General features: G+C 43.3%; 1 protein-coding gene across 3 annotated transcripts in view; it reads left to right on the forward strand.

Moving 5' to 3' along the window:
- Positions 1–15,402, forward strand: part of ALKBH6 (alkB homolog 6, nucleotide demethylase) — a 91,216-nt gene extending 75,814 nt beyond the window's left edge. For all 3 annotated transcript variants that reach the window (XM_086938687.1, XM_086938689.1, XM_086938688.1), the window contains exons 5-7: positions 5,099–5,250; positions 13,051–13,167; positions 13,458–15,402. In XM_086938687.1, coding sequence (XP_086794813.1) covers positions 5,099–5,250; positions 13,051–13,167; positions 13,458–13,730 — 542 coding nt within the window. In that variant the 3' untranslated portion in view covers positions 13,731–15,402. The remainder of the gene's footprint in view (positions 1–5,098; positions 5,251–13,050; positions 13,168–13,457) is intronic.
- Positions 15,403–16,825: the final 1,423 nt, after the last annotated feature.

The raw sequence follows: 16,825 nt of genomic DNA on the forward strand, positions 1-16,825 counted from the left end.
CCACTCTGCATTGCTCTACTCTATGCCACACCACTTTAAGCCGCTCTAATCTATTCTGCACCACTGCACTCTATGCCACTGTAGTCCAAACTCTACTCTAAAACAATCTTTTCTGTCACTTCAGTCTACGCCACTCTATTCCACTCTGAACCACTCCACTATGCCACTCTTTATGTACACTGCGGCACTCTATGCCACTCCACTCTACACTGGTGCTTTCTACACCACTTTTGCAAAACCAATGCACTCTATGCCAATCTACTCTGCAACACTGCCCTGTAAGCCACTATACTCTACACCATTGCACTCTACGCCACTCAACACCATTGCACTCTGTCACTTTACTGTGCACCACTCTACGTCACTGCACTCTATGCCAATGCATCTACGACACTCCACTCTGCAGCACTACACTCTCTGCTACTGAACCCTACCCCACCCCACTCTACTCTGCGCCCCTTTACTCTATCCCACTGCACTCTACTCTGCTGCACTCTACGCCTCTCTGCTGCACTCCACGCCAATGCGCCTGTGCCACTCTAACCGACTGTGTACCACTGCACTCTACGCCACTTCACTCTACTCTGCATCAATCTACTCTTTGCAAATGCACTTTACCCCACTCTACTATGCACAAATGCACTTTTTGCCTCTGCACCACTCCACCCCACTCCACTCTGCAACACTGCACTCTATGCCATTACTACATACCACTCCACTCTACCCTGCACCACTCCACTCTACACCACTTCCCTCTACTCTGAAACAATCTACTCTATGCCACTGCATTGTATCTCACTGCACAATACGCCACTCTACTCTGCAACACTCCACTTGATGTCACTGCAATCAACACGGCGCCACTCTATTGTATACCACTTTACTCAGTGCCACTGTGCACTACACTCTGAAACAATCTATTCAACGCCACTGACTCTACGCCACTATACGCTGCGTCACTTCACGCTTCTAAAAAAAAAGCACAAAATTGACCCTGCACCCGAGAAACACAAGTAATCTATCTTTTAACAGCAGTGTTGCATCATATTTCGAAGGCAAAACATAATATAGAACAAATAGCTTCCCAATAAAAAGACCAAACGATGATGTTTTTGATTGTAGAAAACGCAGTCCTTTTTATTCCCAAATTTTTTATTCTTAGAAGAAACAACAAAATTGCTCGCCAAAGCGTTTCATCCCTCTTGGGACTTCTTCAAGGCTCAAGCAGGTTCCTTTAATTTTTGACGGTTATTCTGTAGACGGTTTAGGTACAATATTTTAATCAGCAAAGGGCATGTGGTGTGTCTGAGGTCAATGTTATACCTATATGAGAAGATAGCGTCAACCGGGCATCATGTAACCCATCATTTAGATGTAAAGATTTGAGAGTAGGTGTATCCCTCCGCCTGTATACGGTGTCCAGTTAAAAAAAAATTCAGAGACTTTCACTCTGCAGGCTATGCTATGCCACTGTACTCTAAACCACTGCACTCTATGCCAATGCGCTCTACACCACTTTACTTCAAACCAGTGCACCCTACGCCACTGCACCTACAACAACTACTTTGCATCACTGCGCTTTATGCCAGTATACTCTTCAACATTCTACTCTATGCCACTGCATGCAACGTCACTTTACACAATTGCACTCTAGGTCACTGCAGTCTATGTCACTCTATTCTACTCTGCACCACTGTACTCTCTATCACTGCACTCTGCACCACTCTACGAGAGGGCGCTGCTCCTTTCTGCCGCTCAAGTAGATGTTCTACTCGAGCGACAGCTTCCTCAACGCGAATGAAGGTTTCTCAACGCGAGCGTAAGCAACCACCCACGTTAAAAAATCTCGCTGGGAGGTGGTCTTGAGTAAGATTTTCCTCGCTCTGCAACTTAACGTTGGCAAACGCGAGCAAGGAAAAAATTAGGCTTCGCAGAAATTTTAGATCCTTGCTCAGTAAGTGCAGTGTGGAGTGGAAAAAACTCACCAAGCAGAGCTGAATTTCACGCCCAGACCTGATTTAGAGTTTGGCAGACAAGTGCTCTGATGGCTATTTTGTTCGCCTTTCAAGCGTAGTACAACTTCATGTACTTGTATTAAGGCAAACAGATATCCGTCATGTTTGTGACAGAATACCCACCCGCCTAACTTTGAATCAGGTCCTAAGTAAGTTGAATGGATTCACAGGCGACATTAGCTTTCCAGAATAATATTCGAAGGAAATTCAAGGCTGGCAAAGTGTAATCCTGAATTGTACAGTATTTATTACTTGTGATAACTCTGTAATCACATTCTAACGACTACAGACGCCTTCTTTTCAGACCGATTTCTATCCAAGCACCTCCTACGGTACTTGAATACAAATTTATGAAATGCTGGGACTCTGTGAAATAATCAGGGGTAATGGTAAATCGGCCCTAGAAGGGTAAAGATTCGCAAGAAAGTCTTGAAGAGCGACCAAGCACATTTCTCTATCAAGTCTGGGGTATTTGAGGAGCAAATTGCGCTCAGGTCTCAAGATGGGAAGAAGAATAGTGGTTATTTTGGGTTTTAGTTGTAAAGATGAATTCTTGGTTTCAAGGAAAAATAAAGGGAACCACACTGGGCTGAAAGAGTAACGAAATGTACTAAATTATCAACATAAATAAACTATAAGTAAAGAAAAACCCCACATTTAAGATATTAATAAAACGTTTAATAATTTGTGCAAAGAAAGATGCTACGTCAAAGTGTAAGGTGACATCACTGTGCTCAGAGGTATCAAATATTTGATAGCAGTAACAGAAGGTTTAATGTTCAAATTAAAATACAATGGCTCTCAGAAGTTGTATATCAAGAGACCAAGGAAAATGGAAGGAGGCGAAAGGTGGAGTGATAACCCAAACTCAAAATGTTGATGTTCTGACCTTAAGAATTATTTAAAAGGGTCATCATCTGAACGGAGTCAATGACAATTAGAAGTAGAAACCCTATAAGGTAATTAAAAATAATGAGGCGTGTAGTACTTTGAATGTAGTCACCAGATGTAGAGTGTCTAATAGATATTATTTGGCAGTTATCTTCCTGTGCTCTTGAGATGGACTGAAGTTTTGAACAAGGGTAAGAGATGTTGTGTCCCTGACAGCTGTGGATTTTGTAGAATAAGTGGTCAGGAACAGCTCTTACAACTTCTCTGGTATTGCTCTTGCCTCATTTACCATTAAAGAGAAAGAGGCTAAACAAAAGTTTATTGGGAAGATGGTCCATTAAACATACTAAAACAATGGAGCAACCATACAATGTAAAAACATCTATGTTATGTGGTATTTTTAAAGTGTGCGGCTACTCCCAAGAGTGTCCTGGCGCTAAGAGAAAAACCACGTAACAGCTAACAGAAGAACACCCAAAGCAGCAACTGGCTAGGACCTAAAGTTGAAAAAGCCATGCTTTTAATTTCGTCCTTAAGGTAAAGAGGTCCTGTACATGTCTTAGAGAGAGAGGGAGGCTATTCCACAGACGAGAGGCCACTGCTTAAAAGGATCTTCCCCATGCCCGGAAAAGCAGGACCTTGGGAGTAGAGGTCAAAAGCTGAGCAGAGGACCTCAGGGTACGTTGAGGAGTTTAGTGTTGAAATCTTTCCCTAAGGTAAGGGTCTCCTATCTGATGAAAGGCTTTAAAGACCAAAACTAACGCTTTAAAATGGATTCTTTTCCGAACCGGGAGCCAATGCAAGGAAAACAGAAGATGGGTTGTGCGTGTTATAAGTCCTGCCAGAAAGATGGCCCTGGCCGCCACATTCTGGACTACCTGCAATCGGCCTAGTAAGTAGTCCGGGAGACACAGGTACAGGGAGTTTACATAGTCCAGTCTCGAGACAACAAAAGCCTGGACTACTGTTTTCCTGTGAGAAACTGGGAGCAGGGGGAGAAAGTTCCACAGCATTTACGAAACCCCAAAACAGGTCCCGGCCACCAATTGGATCTGAAACTTCATAGAGAGGGCAACATCCAATCTGACCCCAAGATTTTTCACGGTGGTAACTGAAGATGTGGGGGGAGACATATCCTGCAGCCACCATTTGTACCATGCTTCACAAGGACGTGAGCCGAAGACTATAATCTCTGACTTTTCAGAGTTGCACTTCAGTTGGTTTTATCTAAGCCAAGTTAAAACCTCTGAGAGGCATGTGTTGATCACATTGCCCTTGTACTCAGCCCTCTTCTTGCAAGTGAACAACAATTGCGTGTCGTCCGCATACAATACTATTTTGCCCTCGTATTTCTCGGCGAGAAGTGCAAGAGGGGCCATATACAAATTGAACAGTGTTGGGCTTAAAATTGAGCCCTGTGGGACCCCGACATTCTTGGGAGGGATTTCAGCAGCGAAAGGAGGGGACCAGATAATTTGTAAACGGTTGTTTCAGATTGAAGTGAACCATCCCAATACCGTGCCTCCGCTACCGCCCTCCACAAGTCTTTGCAATAGTCTTTTGTGGGGTACGGTATCGAAGGCCGCGGAAAGGTCCAAAAACATCAAAACCGCATTGCCTCCCCTATCCATAGTAGCTTTTATAGTTTCCGTGACTTTTAATAAGGCCGTTTCCGTGCTGAAATTAGCTCTGAAGCCCGACTGACTCGGGTGCAAAAGATGGTTGGCCTCCACGTAGTCCGTAGTGACTGTGTTGACATATTTCTCCAAAACCATGGAGAAGAAAGGCAGCAGGGATATAGCCTGTAGTTACCGGTTTACCTCTGGGTCAGCTGTGGGTTTCTTTAAAAGAGGGAGAATGTTTGCATGTTTCCAGGTTTGCGCCATGTGCCCCTCACGCAGTGCGGTGTTCAAAATCAAATTCACAGTAGGGTTTATCACTTCTGCAATCTAGCAGCCCAAATCCTCCATAGCAGCATATCCTATTCAAACCAATTCTTGAAATTTAGTTTGAAAACGAATATATAATGTGCAATTCCAACTGCCGCATCCAAATAACACATTTCAAACAACAACTTCAATGCTTTCAACCTTTGGAATGTTTGATAATTTACCTTTATTTCTACCGCATCTGCAACCTAAATGCGATGCTCCATAATTTTCTTTCACTCCTTCTTTATCTACTTCTGATAGGTGGTTTACCACACCCCAGAGGGATGCTGGCTGAAAGCCTGCCCGATTGGCTACAGAAGTACGCAGAGAAAATCTCATCCTTTGGCTTGTTTGATGGAAAAGTGGCGAACCATGTGCTGGTGAATGAGTATCGCCCTGGCGAGGGGATTATGGTAACTTCAGGGATTTCTGTGCCTTATATTCATTCTTTCATGGGGTTGCTACTCTAGCAGGGAAAAGCGAACCAAGAAGTAAAATGTAACAATGTTAGAGATAGGTCTGTTTCTTTGAAAAGTGGAGCTGTGACAGCGGGTCTGATAGTATATTACACAAAGAAACTAGAATACCCCTGCACACTCTAGAAAATATATACAGTCAATTGGTGTAGACTCTAGAGAGCAAGGACAAAGCCTATCAGTTGAACAATAATAATTTATATCTTTTCAAGTCTTTCGTTGATAGGTGGTGTCTTTAATGTTCATAACAAGAAAACCAGCCGACACGTGTTTCGTCGCGTGTTGGACAATCTTCCCGCGACTCCTCGGGGCTGGGAAGGATACAAAAGCAGGTGATGGGGTACATGGTGTGGTACACTTGTTTTACATTAAAAACTGTATTGTCCTTGGATTAAACCTGTGCAGAAGGGAAACCACAGCACGCGTGAAAAAACTCGTGAAAAAACAGGGTGTACGGCGTAGTCAGGAGTGGTGAGTAGAGTGGTGTATGTGGTGGATGACAGAACGTAAGGTAACCCTAGTCGACGAGGTAGGTGGTGGTAAGGGTGAGGGGTACGTTCAATGGATGATGTGAAGGAAGTGTGGGAGAAGAGACTAAGGCAGGGGAAGGTTAAATTAAGTACAAGACAGCATCTAGAGTGTCTGGATTGGGTAAACATGCATGGGTCCACACAATACGGACTGTTCAGCCTGAGCATACCTATTGACGCTGTGGGCAAGGACAAATGTTTTGCATGCGAGTGACTACACACAAATTCACTTATGAGCATGTTCACGAACACTAATGTTGAGACCTTCACGGTGGAATCATTCTTACGGCCTTGCGCATCTTTGTAATAGGATATTTTTTCATCCTAAACGCTTGGGCAAGATTGTTGCCGTGCTTTCATGAATGGATGGACTATTTTCCATCTGTAAATACTCGGACGATCTCTGTTGAGTTTAATCTAAGGATCACCCGCATACCGGAAGTCACCATACTTCCTCCGGCGCTACGCGTTCTAGTTGCTCACACTCGGGCCCGATGTGACACGACTTTTTAAAGACTTCCGGCACAAGCACTCTGTGACCACTACTGGGTACACTGAGCGATTGAACGCTACGGACACACACGTCAGGAAGAAATAGTAAGTTCAAGTTTTTCTGTCTTCGAATTGCACTCGGTGCCTGTTGTCCTGAACGCGCACCCTGGTATAATATCTGATCAATTCTTCGACTTTATATTTTTCCGTTGAGGGAATGTCAAGAAGTATTCCGTTTACTTTTGCTCGCTATGCTTCAAACGTGCACATCCGCACCTTCAGTTCTCGAGTAAGTGCGGTTTTTCTCTTGTATTCAGTGTGCGTTTCACTCAAAACCCTTTCGCCACTTAGAATAGCTGCCTGCCCGTAGTACCCTCCAGGTACAACTTTGAGATAGACATTGTTTCTCCCCGTACAGGCTCCAATTCATTGCGTTTTCTAAGGAACTTTCCATTATCGCTCTGTGTGGCCGAACTTTTTACACGTTCTTTACAAGTAAGGTTTCAGATGACCACTTTTTCCTTTTCATGTTAGCATATCACGTACAACCCCCGGGTTATAGGCTCTCACACCCACTTGTATAGATGTTCAAAACCCGATTAGTTTTAACCTGAGGTTGAGAAGAGCTCTTTAGAGGATCTGTTTTTAGTTTTATCCATATACAAAGAGTAACTTTGGCTATGACAATAGTCTGACACTATAATTGTGGCAGAGTCGGCGCCATCTTATTCTATTTCCATCCAGTCATGAAACCCCCCTCTCCGCCTTACTTTGGCTTGGTACGATATACAGCATGTACTGTTTCCCACCTGCAATTGTCTCTTCTGTTATTTCAACCTGTCGACCCACATACGGGCACTACCTCCCATTTGTTTCCTCCCTTTTATTCGTTCTCCTTTTCCATCAGCTTGGGTTTACAACAACTTCCTGACACATCCGAGAGTGTCCTACAGTTTTACTCGCTCATCATTTCGACACCATAGCCCCACTGGCAAAGTGAGCAGTATGTTGTGTTGGTCAGGGACCTAGTTGAGTTTTTCAACCAGCGCCACATCATCCTCATATTGCAATTTTTGTTGATTTATAGATTTACATACAACTACTCCATCTCCACCTACAAGTCCAGGGCCCAGTCGGGTCGGTATTATCACCGACAGAGCGGTGAGCATTGTATTCTCTTCCCCTTCACTATACTTCTTCAATTTGGGTTGTTTAATTGTGCCAGCCCTGGCAATGTTCAGGTTGGTAATCGCGGGATGTACACTCCTTTTGTTGTTCCTCTAGACTTCCACTACTTGCCCACAGCTTCAATAGGTATGCTCAGGCTGAACACTCCGTATTGTGTGGACCCATGCATGTTTACCCAATCCAGACACTCTATATGCTGTCTTGTACTTAATTTAAATTTCCCCTGCCTTAGTTTCTTCTCCCACACTTCCTTCACATCATCCATTGAACGTACCCCTCACGCCTACCACCACCTACCTCGTCGACTAGGGTTACCTTACGTTCTGTCATCCTCCACACACACCACACTACTCACCTCTCCTGACTACGCCGTACACCCTGTTTTTTCACGAGTTTTTTCACGCGTGCTGTGGTTTCCCTTCTGCACAGGTTTAATCCAAGGACAATACAGTTTTTAATTTAAAACAAGTGTACCACACCATGTACCCCATCACCTGCTTTTGTATCCTCCCCAGCCCTGAGGAGTCGCGGGAAGATTGTCCCACACGCGATGAAACGCGTGTCGGCTGTTTTTCTTGTTATGAACATTAAAGACACCACCTACCAACGAAAGACTTGAAAAGATATCAATTATTATTGTTCAACTGATAGGCTTTGTCCTTGCTCTCTAGAGTCTACACCAATTGACTGTATATATTTTCTAGTGTGCAGGGGTATTCTAGTTTCTTTGTACGCGGTGCCGACCTAGGTTGACACTACTTGGAGGGGTATAGGGCTTTCCCCTCAGCCCCTTTGTTTTGCACCTCGCATCCAATAGTGAGTTAACTGATTCTATTGCGCTAATTCCTAGCAGTGCGCCCCTTTCGAAAAAACCTTTTCTAAGCCAATGTACGATAGTATATTACACAATGCCAAATTTTCGCTTCATCAAATTTTTTTGCATTTTTTTTAGGGCTGACTCACAGGTTTAAAAAAGCTACTGCTTATTTTAGGGCTTTAGGTTTTATAGGATGTAGGTATTCCTGAGGTTGTTCAAGAATCATAAATGTATGCAAGGGCCTAAACTTAGCAAAGATGGCATCATATCTTCATCTGCGGTTGTTCGGTGGTGACACTTTGTCCCATGGTCTAGTTTCTCTCACAATGTTTTAGGCAAAGCTAGCTAGGTCACTGCATATCCTCTTTGTCTTAGAATCCCACTTAATGATATTCTGCAGCTGATTCAATAGAATAGGGACATGGACCAAGCCTACTTGAAAGGAATAAGTATGCAATATTGCATGTAATACGGTTCTTTAGAGCCTTAATTTATGTTTACCATTGAAGTCCACTGCATTAATGTTAAGGGAAACACCACACAAGTCAGACAAGTCTTCCTGACCCTGATAGCTTCCCCCATTAACTATATACACATCAGCAATCATAAAACTCAAGATGGTCACCCTCTTTGAAATTCACACTCACTACTATTCCAAAAAGTGCTGGAATTAGTATTAGACCAGTAAATCTTCCTAGGTGAATTAACAACAAGACAACGGACAGTGTCAGAGTTTTAGTAAGGTCGAGAGTTTTGTATAAAATAAACAGTTTCAAAATTTTCACCTACTCTTCTTTTTTTTTTTTTTTTTTAGCAAAATGTTGTCAATCTAAATTTAAAATAGATAACAATTTAAAACAAAATCTGTGCCACTTACAACCCCATTCCTCCTGATTTGTTCTCTTCCCCATTTGCTTGGTCACTCCTCGCAAACCACTTCCACAACCTTGTCCCATGAGATACCTCTCTATCCTCCCTCTATTGCCTGCCCTTATCCACCCCTCTCACCATACCTTGCCTCCCAATTCTACTTCTCTCTCACATCTTTTTTTAACAAGTGAGCTGCTAAATGTGTCCCTTTTGGGTAACTAGTTTATATTGACCTTTAATGTTCATAATTTTTCTTCCTTTTCACTGTCAGGACATTTCCATTCTCCAACGTTGTTGTACTTGTAAAGCGCACATTCATCCTGCTTTGGTTTTTTCAAGCTATATAAAATGTGAAGATAAATAAATTCCAAGTGGCGATTTAATAATGGCTACAATAACACCCAGGCACAGATTGCTGTTTTTGAATGGTACCAGGTTTGTTTTTGCACGTGTTTACCATTCCTGTAGTAAATAATGGAGAATAGTGATGAAAACATTTTGCATTGATTTAAAATGCAATATTACCAATACCGCACACTCTTGCCCACTCAGTTTCCTCGAGGTAGAACCTGGCGGAAGTGGTACCCAATGTATTTCAGAAGTATACTCCCGCATTGGAAGAGCGCTTCTAAATTTAAAGGGTGCAGCATTCCTGATTGTCACTGTCTGTCCACCAGAGAAGGCCTCTTCAGACCGTACTCTGTTCGGTGTTGGCTCATTAACAAGGAGGTCATGTACACTTACAGAAGAGCAGATACTAAAGAACCAGGAGTGGGACTGCTGTGAAGCCGCCGCTCGCCCTTCAGACTGGGCCTGTGTTGGGAAGTCTGCGGATCTGTGTTGCTGTTGGACCTGTGCAGAGACAGAAAACCGTACCTGCCTGCACGAGGACTGTTCCCATGAGGCACAGGGTCAAGGCTGATTTGCATATGGCCATGTCTGAACTGGGGTGGTGTGGTGGGCAAAAAAACGATGGATTTAGGGCCAGATCTCTGTACTGGGGTGAATGTAGGACATTGTTCTGCATTCTGTCCATCAACTGTTGTTTTTGCATTTGTCACCCCAAGTGGGACGGGTATGCTCAGACATGAGTCCCGTGCTCTCCACGCCACTGGAGTCAAGCTATCCTGGCTGAAGACGGCTGATAGCCAGAAACCGGTCCTAGGATGCTTGATTCCGGTCCAGGGAAGACATGGCTTGGCAGTTCGAGCTGGACTGTTCCCATGAGGCACAGGGTCAAGGCTGATTTGCATATGGCCATGTCTGAACTGGGGTGGTGCGGTGAGAAAAAAAACGGTGGATTTAGGCCCAGATCTCTTTACTGGGTGAATGTATGACATTGTTCTGCATTCTGTCCATCAACTGTTGTTTTCGCATGTGGAGGCAGAGTGCTCTGGCCAGAAGGAATTGAACCATTCCATCAAAGGTCGCCAAGGTCCAGTTTACTAAAAGAACCTCAGTGAAGAACATCTCCATTTCGATCGAAGTAGATTGCCTTAAAGCCACAAAGCCAGCCAACTTCACAGAGCCTTCAACAAATCTGGGTCAAGGTACTGCTCCATCGTGTTCACGTTACAGAAGGGTGAGCCTACATCATCCCCAACCATCCCTGTCCACGAGAGGTGCATTTACCGACCTCTTCTGTCGTTTCTGGAGGACTTAAAACCTGTCCTAGCATCTTTGTCCATCATCTGCATCACGTTACTGTGATTAGGGAAATGTTGGACTCATTTGTCTAGGTTAAGTTCTTCTGGAGATCATGTGGTTTTAAGCAATGGTAATGATCCCTTTGCCACTGGATTTTTCATTGTGGGTTTCCCTGTCAACAGAAATTATTGATCGCGACTGGTGGATCCTGAAATGCAAACCCACTTTCATGGACGGGCCTAGATCTGTGCATATGCTAAATCAGTATAATGGAAGGGCCAAAAAAAACGTCAGGCGTTCAGGGCAGAATTACAAGCAGCAGATACCATGCAGATGACATTTCCAACCGAACACCTGTAGTAAAGCAATTTCTTTTGGGAAAGTAAAGGACTGTCTGGACATTTAAGTCCTGTTGTGTCCTTTAAAATGCCTCTGTACTCCTGAGTTTCTAACCCCACTCCTTCTCCTCTAAGCTTTGACTGCTCAACCCCTTTACCCTGAGAAAATCAAATCATGAAAAGTAGTAGAATGTGGTCATTCCGTTTGAGTACAACAGTATTGTGGCCCCAGGATTCCACTGATAAATGACAATAACTCTGTTGCTGCCCCATAACCTTTTTATTCCAAAAAAGAGCATCACAAATGGGAGTTTTACCTACCGTATTATAATAAGAGACCTATGAATGCCTTCACCTTCCAAGCTGCACATAAGAGACTGCCCTTCCATCAGGCATTGTAAGGTGAGATGGTTCACGAGGGCTTAAATACAATGTTTGAGCATCCTCAGTAATGTGATTTGAACAGTGATTCAGTTTCGTGCACAGTGTTCCGTCGCCAAATTGCCATCTACCCTTCATTCTTAGTGCTTGAAGGAAGCCGCTCTGAGACCTTTCCAATGAACCATGCTGCTAAAGTCAAGGTGGGGGGCAGCACCAAAATTGAACCAGTCCAAAAAGAAAACAAACATTCGCAATGCTTGGGTCTCACATTTACAAGAGTTTGAGCTATTGGCATTGTAAATGACAATGCCTTTTATTTATGTGTTGGTTTTAAAACAGATAAAAAAAGGCATTGTCATTTACAATGCCAATAGTTTAAACTCTCGCAAATGCGAGACCTATTACATTGCAAATGCTTTCGACGCACGTCCTATAGGGTAAGGCTATTTGAGAAAATAGTGCTTGGAGGCTGTAATTAAAGTCTACCGGGTAACAACACACTTAACAGGGTTTGTCTCCATGGGAGTTTACAAAATGAGACAAGGCTTTACTAAGGAGGGACTACTAAGCCTATTGACCAATGAACAGCCACAGTTTACAGTGGACAATGACAATACGCCGCCAGGCACGAAGATTAATACTATAGAGCAGGAACGGTGAAATAATATGCTGTTTCGCCTGCCCAGTCTCAAGATGGAGATGGCGAGGATCACTAGAACCTAAGGGTTGATCCTCTCCATCGTGAGACCGGGCAGGCGAAACTGCATATTATTTCACCGTTCCTGTGCTATAGTATTAATCTTCGTGCCCGACGGCGTATTATCCCTCCCCCATGAATCACTGAATCCCGACCCCCAGCAGAGAGAAGACGTCCACATTCGTCCTCCAATTCTTCTGGAACGAGCAGATTAACGCACTGCCAGGAGGCATTGTGTGTACATTCAGGCAATTATTCGCTTAGTCCTGATGATGATCCCATTATTCTCTGTGCAAGGGATCGAAACGTCGTCGACCAACTCAATAGTTCCATGCTTAACCAATGTGTGATAGTAGTGTGGTTACTATTTATGGATACCTTTTTCACTTTCTGATCTAACCAAGCTTCCATTTTCTTGTTTTGCCTGGAATTTTCATGTTTAATGTTTTCCTGTTTCTTGTTTTTTGTACTGGATGCAGGATTGCGTCCCGCTCTATTGTTTTTTCAGTTGTGTTTAATTTATTCTATCCAAACGTATTAAAACTCTGTGTCCGACTGGACACTGTATAAATATAGCGCCTATCTTGGTCTATATTTCATTTGTTGCCTTAAAAATTGCTTTTCTAAGGACCATTGTGACATGATATAATTGACACCCGGGGTCCTTAGTTACTCATCGGGTTCCCTTGTTTGCTGAAAACAGTGAACGTTGTGAAGACATTTATTTTTTAACTCAAGCTGCCAGTATATTTTCTAATTTGATTAATTCTGTTTCAGCCCCATGAGGATGGCCCTCTCTACTTTCCAACAGTGACTACCATCAGCCTGGGGTCCCACACTATGCTGGACTTTTACCGCCCCGTCTGCAAGGAGCAGGAAGGGGACAGTGAGCAGGTATTGTCGCTAGCTCGGAGTTGCTACAATGACATTTATATACTCCCTATCAAGGCACTTCGTGGAAGGTCTCTAAAAAGTACTACCCTAGGTTAAATGTATTGCAGTCTATTTTCCTCCATACTGAGTCGCGGTCAAGGGGTTAGTGATCAGCCATAAGCCAGCAAAACTAAAAGCAGTCAACTATCTGTGCCCTATAGAATATACTGAACACTGTGAATTTTACCAGTATAAGTTTGTTTAGTCTGACTAACATCACTTGCATTGTGCTATGTTGACTTCTTGTGCAGGTTACCAAGCCCCAGAAGGAGGAGGAACGTCATTTCCTGTCTCTGCTTGTGGAGCCGCAAAGCTTGCTTGTTCTGAGGGACGACATGTATGTGAAATATCTCCATGGGATCAAGAACGTTTCTTCCGATGTCATCACAGAGCAAGTAGCTAATATTGCCAGTTGCAGCGCCAAACCAGGAGAGATGCTAAACAGAGGAACCCGGGTGTCCCTTACTATCCGCCACGTGCCGAAGGTGTTAAAGACAACCATCATCTTGGGAAGAAGAAAATGAGATGAGAAGCATGCCTTTTCACTTTAGAATCTGAAGCTCTTGATTTTATTTAATAAATCTCTCCAGGGTTTTCAAAACTTGTGAGTACTGCACACTGCAATCCTAACTGGTTAAAGGTCCTGTCAAATCCAAACACAGAGAACAGATAAGCCTATCTGGCGCCTCTTGATCTGGGCACTGTCAGTGAGGCCTGCAGTGGACTGAGACTATATCTCCATACCGCCTTCTTGACCAGACAGCCAGCTTTCTTTACGTAGATGGACATGGTAGTATAGTATATGACTTTGATCTGAAAATGGACTGCAACTTGATTCACAGCCGGGAAGATTAACCCACTGTGCCATTGAAAAGTGACTGGGACTCTGACCTTGGTTGGACTTGGTGAGGAGAAAGAAGCCATCAACTGGGATGTCGGCATCAGGCTACCCAGGGTACATTGGGCATGCACTAACCCGATTCATTTAGGTCCTGTAAGAGATTAGATTATTCCACTGCATTTAAGTTGAATCTAGGAGGTCTTTAGATACACATTGGCTGTGACAAGCTGAATCTTCTTGGAGTGGATCCTAGATCAACCGACTGTGCTCCAGTTTAAAAAACCCACCATACTTGCCATTGTACATGTCACCAGAGGTTTTGAGGCGCCCACGGCACAGCACACTGCATCTCACCACTCAGAAGGAAACCATGGAGCATTACAGTGTCGGGGAGTGGGTGAGGGCCTTACAAACTGCCACTGTGGTGAGTAGTAGGCCTATGGGACTTCCCATTCGAACTCAATCGAATCTCTTTTCAGTGTCACAAAACTGTTGGAGAAAACCAGAAGTTATTACTTGAAAAAACTTCCAGTTTGGAGAGTTCTGGTTTTTCACAGTATGTTGAAATTTAAATATGCTGAATAAAGACAGAATATGACCGGCATTAGATACATGTTAAAACGATAGCAATAATGTAATTGAGAGGAGGAACAAATACCCTGATAGCTCTCTCAGGTTTTATTGTAAATAATATTGCAGAGAGAGCGGACGGAATACTGTATTAGGAGCAGAACTTTACAGTGGAGAGGAAAGATTTCTGGGTTGCGGCTTCCAGGGAGGTTCTAGCAAAGCCATGGGGACTGAGAGCAGAAACTATGCAGGGGTAATCTGGGCAGGGGTGGTCTGGCATTGGGAATTGGATTCTGTGGCACTTATGGAGTTTTGGGTTTTGAGTACGACTGGCTTCCTGTATGTGTTCTTTCTGCTACCTTCTTGATGCCCCTGTATGAATCCCTGCAGAATGCCTGTACCTCACACTGCACCACAGAACTGAGATCTAACAAGCAGCCTAGTTATGGCTTATTTAGGTATCAAAGAGCTGTATCATATTGCCGCTCTCTTGTCTTTGAGGCTGACCCTGAATGTCTCCTTCTGAGTCAACTGACATCTGCCAGCCCCCTGTAAGTGTTGCACAGTGTTTTTGTTTGCTCCCCAGCAGATCTCCACGCTCTACAAGAGGGGAATAGGTCCACCAAATTGTGCTCCACTGCTAATGGAAGGAACTTCTTACCAGGCTGTGGGAGAGAACAATATTGATTTCTTATGTATAATTCATGAGCGCCAGCATCTTTACCTGTTCACCCCGTGGAGAACCTGTTTCGCCCTCCCACAACTTGTGCAGTACGGTTGTACATGGGTGTTTTTGTAATAAATAAAGAAGAAATCCAATGGTATTTTGATAAGTCCAGGATTTAATCAGCTGCAGCACAGTACTTCCAACCTTCAAGTTAACAATCCCAGTATAACATTTCAGATCATAACAATTCCAAATGGAATGACATGGACAGTGTGCATGTGCAACATAGAACAAAGATTCTATTAAAAGGGAAATATGTACAGGGATAGATTAAAAGGGAAATACCTAGTAAGTCAGAATATAACACATTTTCCCCTTAAAGGAAAAGGAAGAAGAAATTTACTTTTAAACGCTGTAAATGAAAACATCCAGAATGTGTATATAAAAAAAACAACTATGATACACATTTTGAAACTCTCCTAACATTCCATCTTTTCCCGTCTTGTGTAACTACACTATTATGATAAACTCGCATAACTTTCATTGGCTTACCGAATTTGTTTTCTCCTTTAGCAATATAACCTGGTTTGCGAATCCTAACAACATCACCAACCATGAATACTGGTTGCTTAACATTCATCCTAGAATCATAATTGCATTTGTATTTGTCTTGTTTGAGTTCCACTTTTTCAGCCACATCCTTAATATTCACATCAGTCACTGGATGACTACAACTTTTCTTAAACCACCAAGGACATAACCCCGAAGCAGGATCTCTACCTTTTAGTAAACGGAAAGGAGAGACTTCAGTAGTGGCATGAGGTGTAATACGGTATAACCATAACTTTTCTCTCAATTTATCTTTCCACAACCCTCCAGATTTGCGAGCCCAAAGTATGTCTTGCTTGAGAACTCGATTATATCTCTCCACTAGTCCATTACCTTGTGGTTCATACAGAGCAGTGGTACAATGCTTAATGCCATACGTACTCAAAAATTCTGACATCAGTGAGGACTTGAACTGTACCCCATTATCTGATACAATACATTCCGGAGAACCTTCTCTGGAAAAGATCTCTTTTAAAAATAGAATAACACTCTCAGTATTTGGATGAGGTACTAGTTTGACCTCAGGCCACTTGGAGTGATAGTCCACAGCAACAATGGCAAATCTACATTCTTGTGGTAAAAAATTGAACGGGCCAGCGATATCAATCCCTAACTTTTGCCACGGATGATCTGGCCACTTCACAGGAACTAAAGGTGCCGGATCACACCTACACGATTTATCACTCTCAATGCACTCAGGACACTCTCTGACAAACTTATCCACTAATCTATCAACCCCTGGCCACCAGAAATTAGACCTAATTAATCTTTTCATAGAAGACATTCCCATGTGACATTCATGACTCATTTGTAAAATAACCCCTCTTACAGCCAACGGTGGAATACATTTCCCAGCTCTGAACAAGAGATCTCCCTCAATGGCCAATTCATCAGCAATGTTGTAGAATGGTATAATCTCAGCAGGAATACGT

Source organism: Lissotriton vulgaris, chromosome 9 (assembly GCF_964263255.1).
Source record: "Lissotriton vulgaris chromosome 9, aLisVul1.2, whole genome shotgun sequence".
Lineage (NCBI taxonomy): Eukaryota > Metazoa > Chordata > Amphibia > Caudata > Salamandridae > Lissotriton > Lissotriton vulgaris.